Genomic DNA, 7,256 nt, shown 5'->3' with positions numbered 1-7,256 from the left:
TCCTATTGAATCTGGCTTGAGGAGGGAGGGAAATACACACTAAATAGGGGATCTCACCCTCCAGGAGAATAGGGGGGGAAGGGGATGTGAGGGGGGATGATGGAAGGGAGGGCAGGCTGGGGGGGAGGGAAGTTGGAAGCACCCACTTTTGAAAAGGGACAGGATCAAAGTAGAGAATAGAACAAGTGGGAGGTGGGATAGGAGGGAGGGAAATATAGTCAGTCTTTTACAATACATCTACTATGTTATTGTTTTGCATTAGCCGCACATGTACAACCTATACTGAATTGCTTGTCTCCCCAGTGGGGGTGGGTGGCAGGGGGGGAAGGGAATGAATCTGGAATTGAAAGTTTTAAAATCAAATATTCAAATATATGTATATATATGTGTGTGTGTGTGTATATATATATATATATATATATACTATTATTAATACCATCTTACATGTTATTAAGAAAAAAAAAGATATACAGGCACTGAGGCATAGAGATCCACTGGAAAAGTTGAAATGGGTATGGGAGAAAATATGGGAGAGAGCAGATTGGAGGTGGGGATATCCTGTGGGACTGCTGTTTTGGGGGGATGGGTGGGGGAAAAACAGGGAGAAAATTTGTAACTCAAAATCTGGCGGAAACGAATGATGTAAATCAGAAGTTAATAAAGCATTTAAAAAATAAAAAAAAAAAAAGAATGAGAAAACGAGTTAGGTGGCTTCTCAGATAACAAGTACAGTCTGTCATAAGATCTGCCCTAAGCTTTTCCAGGTTTTTAGGACCTGCTACAACTTGTGATGTGACAGTACAGCAGTGCTGGGTCTTATCCATGAGGCAATGAAGAAATGAGCTCTACTGGAAGGGTCACAGCCGCACTGACTGCGTTCACTAAAAATTTATGTCATCTACTCTCATATGGGCCCTTATTACTTTACCTCAATCCTTTTCTTCCTCCCAGTCAGTCAATAAACATTTTATTAGTTAGTCAATAAACATTTGTTAAGTGCCTATTATGTACCAGGCACAGTTAGAAATATTGGGAGTACAAAAAAGAGCAAAAGACAGTCCCTGCCCTCAAGGAGCTCACTCTACCCCCCCATCAGTACTGCATCACACTGCTCCCAGAAGTGGTTTGAAATCTTTTTTCCAACCATATTACATCATCATCCCCTAAGGACCTAGTAGTGCTATATAACAGGGTTAAAGGGTATGCATAGCTTAGTGACTTTGGGGGAAAGTTCCAAATTCCAAGTCCCTCCTAGATGTAGAATATGAGTTCCTAGAGAGTAGGAACTATCTTGATTTTCTTTCTGTGACCCCCAGGGCTTGGCATACATTAAGCATTTTTCACGAATTCCAAACAGCAAATTAAGAGAAAAAAAGAAAAGTAATTTCAGGAAGCTTAGCCAGAGAGAATAAGCTACAATTCAAATATATGTATTATTAGAAACTAGGCAGAAAGGGGAGAAAAAAGTAATGTGTGCAGAAAATCTTCCAGCAGTGTCTGGAAAGTCCGTGACTCTCTTTTCCCTTCTACAGGTCCTGAGCAAACTATGTCAGTACCTTATTTATTGAGCATCATTGGGAAATGAAGGTCTTCACATGAATGATTTTTCCAGATAATTTGAAATTGTCCTTTAAATATCAAAACTTTTCCCATTACTTTTAACTGAAATATTCCTAAAATAATACCATGGTCAGAAAGGCAAGGCAACATATGTAAGAGGCTGAAATGTAATAGTAAAAATGCATTGCCAATGATGAACTATATGCAAGAAGTGGTGACAAAGAGATTAGCCAGGAAATGCATGACTGGAAAAGAAGTGGGTCAGTCATAAAGGGAGAGCAAGGGATGATAATCAACCCAAGTCTTGTCCTAGAATCTATGAAATGTTAAAAGATCTAGAGAAAATACTCTAGAACACTGGAAGGACATGGACAAGCATGGCGCTGGATGAAGAAGTAAAAATGGATTGTAATGTGCATCATTAGAGGAAATACAGACCACAACGAGCTCATGATTCAATTTGAGTCTAATGTTATCTGGTTACATCTTTTTTTAAAAATCCCCACCAAGAAAAGAGAATGAAAATGAAATGAAAAGTAGAATTCACTTCTGCTTTTCAGCTTGAGATATCTGTCAGTGTCTAAAATATGCCCCTCAAATGAAACTGCACCAAAATAACAAAACTGAAAACACTTCTCTTCTATTGAAGCATCACAGCCCATTTCAAAAAAAGAGATGCTGGGTGGCTAGGTGGCGCAGTGAATAGATCACTGGCCCTGGAGTCAGGAGAACCTGAGTTCAAATATGGCGTCAGACACTTAACATTTAGTAGCCGTGTGACGTTGGGCAAGTCACTTAACCCCAATTACCCTGCCTTTCCCCTCTCCAAAAAAGCAAAAAAAAAAAAAGAGAGAGAGAGATGCTTAGGAATCCAGATACAATAGCCCTCCCCACCTTCACCTCCCCTACCAAAAGAAAAAGTTTCTATTTTAAGTTTATTTAATATTTACCATTTATTTTAAACTTACAATTCAACAAAAAATTATTAAGTGTGTAATTTATGTCAGTCACTGTAATAAATTCTGGAGATACAATGGCAAAAACTAAAGAACCTTGCCCTCAACAAGTTTTGCATTTTACTAGGGAGAAATAAGGAGCAGCTAAGATAGCTTAGTAGATAAAGTGCTGGGCCTAGAGTCAAGAAGACTTAGTGTAAATCTAGCCTCAAACACTTAATAGTTGTGTGATCCTTAACCTCTGTTTGCCTTAAGTCACTAAGGGAAAGGCAGGGTAATTGGTGTTAAGTGACTTGCCCAATGTCACACGGCTACTAAATGTTAAGGAAATGGCAAACCACTTGAGTATCCTTGCCAAGAAAACACCATGCAGAGCATCGGTGTGCTATGGTCCATGGGATCATAAAGAGTCAGACATGACTGAGCAAAGAGGGAGAAATAAACACAGGCTCATAGGAGCATCGATTTAGAGCTGGAAGGTACCTCAGAGGTCATCAGATGCAACCCCCTCATTTTACAAATGAGGAAACTAAGGCACAGAGAGGTTGAGTGACTTGCCCAAGGTAACTGTAACAAAGCTGGGATTAGACTTCAAGTTCCTGGACTCCATATTGAATGTTCTTTCAACTGCATCACATTGGCTACAAAGGGCACCAAGAATAAGTATCAGAAGTTGGGTCTGAACCCAGATCTTCTTGTCTCTAAATCTAGTGCCCTATCTACTACATTGTATACTTAGATAAGTAAATATTAAAATATACATGAAGTAAGTTGGCAGGGAGGGTCAGGAAAAGCCTCAGACAGAAGGCAGCACATGATCTGAACCTTGAAGTTAGCTATGGGGTGGAGTGAAGAGAGAATGTTCTAGACAGAGGCAACCCTCATTGTCTACAATGAAGTAAGAAATAGATTGTAGTATCCAGAGAACAAACAGTTTGGCTGCAACACAGAATACATGATAGGGAATAATATGAAAGCAGACTGGAAGGGTATGTCAGGGCCAAATTATGGAGGACTTTAAATAACCAACTAAGGATCTTGTTTTTTATTGGGGATCTTGTATTTAATGGGGAGTCACTGGAGCACCTTGAGCAAAAGTGACACAATCAAACCATGTTTCAGGATTAACATTTTACTCAGAATGGAGTGGGGAAAGGAAGGATTGGATGCATGGAAAACAAGCAGGATGCTATTGCAATAGTGTAGGCAAGAGGTAGTGAACCTGAAATAACAGCAAGCTTTTAAAAAAACTGGTATTTTTTCTTTTTATATCACCCTCACTTCTGAATGTATCACTCTCCATTCCATACCCAGGGAGCCATTTTTTTATAACAAAGATTTAAAGAGGAAAAAAAAAAGCAGTTTGGAAATATTGACCAATACATCAATTGAGTCTAGCGGTATTTGCAATATACATCTATCTTCTTCAGGGCAAGCTTTGTCATTATAATCACAACAAAAGCAACTAACTTTCTTCCAGTAGTGGTTGGGATTAGAAGAAAAGGAAATATAATAACTGAGTCATGATTGCATATTCACATTCATACCCCAATTCTCTTAAGTTGAATGTCATATATACTGGACAAGTGTGGAACAAAACAAAGCTTACTGGAACCCCAAAAAGTATAAACTCAGTAAAATGAGAGCCTACCCAAACTCCTTTTTGGCTCCTCTGTGAGAGGTAGGAAAGTAGCCACTATAAATACATTCCAGCGAGTTCTGCCAAAGATCTAAAATAAAACAACCTCTCCTCAAAGTCAGTGGTAGCAAAAGCTGCTAAAAGGTGTAACTATTTGACAGTTGTTTGCTGCTTGGAAATAACAGTCTCTCTCTAAAACCAGGGCAATTTCTAGTTTATACTAAAAGCCTGGCACCAGACTGGAGAGAACTAAGAAAGTAGAAAAATGGATACACTGGGAATTCTTTACAATATCACCTTCCTCACAAAATGGGCAAAGGAATGCTGGAAAAGGGCAATAATAGATCAGAATAACAACAAAAAGCAAAATTAAATAAATGAATGAATGAATGATTCTTTAACAATGGATAAGGTAGGACATAGAGAACAGGGCCTTCCTGGGAACAACCCACTCAATGAAAAAAAACAACTCAACAGATGGAAATTCAAACAAAATGAGTTGATAACTTCCACATTTTTGCAATGTGAAACCTCTCTGCCAACAGTAGATTTGTGGATATCATTGCTTTGAGATTAGCTTTAAGAAAACAAAGGGTACATATGTTCATTTCATATGAAAGGTATTTCAATGTCCTAAGCAAATCTAGAATATTTTTGATAAATTGCTGAACCCTGACCAGGGAAAGTGGTAAAAGAGATGTAGTCTACAGAAATAGTTCTTGTCAACAAAGAAACTAAGTCACTTTGAATCTGAGCCAAGGCAGTCACAGAGTAGATTAAAAACTTACAATGAAAAAATATACATTTTGCATGAGGTTACACATTCTGAATATACATGATTCACAATCTGTCAGTTATTTGTTGGTAGAGTTTAAATTACCATTGCTACTACATGTATTTTTAAAACTCTTGGTATTGCAACTGGTCATTCTCAGAACACAATAATTACCATGACCTCCCCCCTTATTAAGATTTCAAGATCAGTCATATCAGCACAATATGCATGCAGCATAATACTAGGAATGGAGTATTAATGATAGCTGATTTTTAAAAATCATCTGAATAAACAGTCACTTACCTATAGAGAACAATTTTGAAATTTGTATTTTTTTTTAGTCATATATTGGATGGCTAACCATTTGGTATTACTCTTTCTTAAAATAACTAATACTGATAGTAATAGTTTTATAAACATTTTATAAAGATGAGAAAGCAGGCATATGGGTCAGTAATTGCTGCTATCTTCTTGATCACAATTATTTGTTATTAATATTTGTTATTATTTGCAATTGATCCATTCTATCTTCCCCTAATATATTTACAAAGGGTTTTGAACTCTTGAAAGATCTGTCATTTCCATGACTACATGACAAATTATGTGATAGTTACAAATCTACTACTGTAGATTTAAAAAAAAAACCCTAATTTTACCACCACCTTTTTTTTTTTTTAAGTAACAAAGGTGAGACTTTTAAATATTCTCTTAGATTTTGACCAGGTGTTAATTTGTATGTCAGTCTTGTTAGACAGTTAATATGTTTCATTTAGCTGTATAAAGAAATTGTGATGTTGTTTTAGAAAAGTTCCTTCTTAGACCACAATACTTTCCTAAATACCCCAAACCTTCAAAAAGCATTTTATAAAGCTAGCATATGAATGTTCAAGTGAAAGTAATGATTTATATCAGCAAAATCAAAAGAATTTTTTCAGGATTTGAAAAGATCCATGTTATTATCGATAGAGGTAATTGTACAAACATATTCCAACCACTCCATATCTTAGTAGACAGTCTTCCTGCTATGGCCAAAATGATTTATTATCTAATGGTCAACATTTGTGAGATACAAAAAGAGATTCTTACCATACTGTTATTGAGATTCTTGTCAACTTTGCAGAATGTATGTGGTGGACTTTCTCCTTTACTGGGTATGATAATACAGATATCTGTGACAGCTAGTGTATTTTGTGTCATGCTCTCAGAGGCCCTCCTGTAAGTGACATAAATTCTTTGTGATGAGGTACTGCCACTAATAGTTGCAGGGCGACCATGTGGAGTAGTCTGAATAATTTCACAGCCTTGTTTTATTCTTTCTTTCCAGTCATATAAGACCCTAAAAATTAAACACAAGCAAACTTTCCATAAATAAACAGAGCACCTTGATCTTTTAACGTATAAAAGCAGAAAAATTAACAAAATTTTATTACTTCACTTTTAATTTTAAGGAAAATTGTAGAGATAAGGATGTTTCCTCACAGAAAATAAAAATTAATAAAATGAAATCATAAAATGAGTCGAATGTCAATATATTTTATTACAATAGCAAAATAACAAGAGCAATAATTAAGAATGGAAGCATTAGGCTTCATCCCAATATTAATGGAATTAATTCACACTATCTATAGGACATTGAGTGTGTTTTTAGAAGATTTATAGGAAGAGATGGGTAAAAACTGCAGTGTGAGAGAGCACAGTTATACTGTGACTCCACCGTTGGAGAGAATAGCCACAGAAAATATCACAGCCACTAAATTATCAAACAAATACTTTATCATTTTCCTTCTTTAAAGCTAAAGATGCTTTCTTCTGAAGAAATAACTACATCACTGACATAAGTTTCAATTCTGCAACCCCACCCCACCTCACCTAAATTTTATCAACGTATCTGTTTATTCACTTCTCCCCATTAGACAGGGTAAAGTTAGGTGGATTTGCTGAATAGTGCTTTTTTTTTTTTTTCTGTTTCTCATCTCTTCAAAGGTTTTGAAAAGGGAAAACAGAAACAGTTTCTAAACAGTTTTAGAAAGGGAAAGGCTGTCACCATTTCCAAGGTCATTAGAAGAGAGCCCTGGTAACAACTGACTACAGATGCCTTCTCAAAGCTACAACAAATAGCAGAAAGCTTAAAAATTCTGGTACATAGAAAGGAAGAAAAGGTTTAGAAATTCCTTTCTTCTAAGTCACCTTTCCAAGTCCATGTAAGTAACTACATGAAAACCAAAGACAAAGAAATCCATGAAACATGAAATAAAATGTTCGTAAATCCAAGATTTAAATATGCATAAAATTTCTAGATTGTTAATACTTGCACAAGATTTTTTGC

General features: G+C 36.2%; 1 protein-coding gene across 7 annotated transcripts in view; it reads right to left on the bottom strand.

Moving 5' to 3' along the window:
- The window catches only part of DENND4A (DENN domain containing 4A), a 152,246-nt gene that overhangs the window by 95,002 nt on the left and 49,988 nt on the right, over positions 1-7,256 (bottom strand). For all 7 annotated transcript variants that reach the window (XM_069098266.1, XM_069098265.1, XM_069098268.1 and 4 more), the window contains one exon: positions 6,017-6,266. In XM_069098266.1, the coding sequence (XP_068954367.1) occupies positions 6,017-6,266 (250 nt within the window). The remainder of the gene's footprint in view (positions 1-6,016; positions 6,267-7,256) is intronic.

The sequence above is a fragment of the Petaurus breviceps genome, unplaced genomic scaffold (assembly GCF_028583685.1).
Source record: "Petaurus breviceps papuanus isolate PSGF00001 unplaced genomic scaffold, PetGlider_PUasm1.0 37, whole genome shotgun sequence".
NCBI lineage: Eukaryota > Metazoa > Chordata > Mammalia > Diprotodontia > Petauridae > Petaurus > Petaurus breviceps.
Note: the sequence above shows the minus strand (reverse complement) of the source record. Positions and strands in the feature narration are given on the sequence as shown.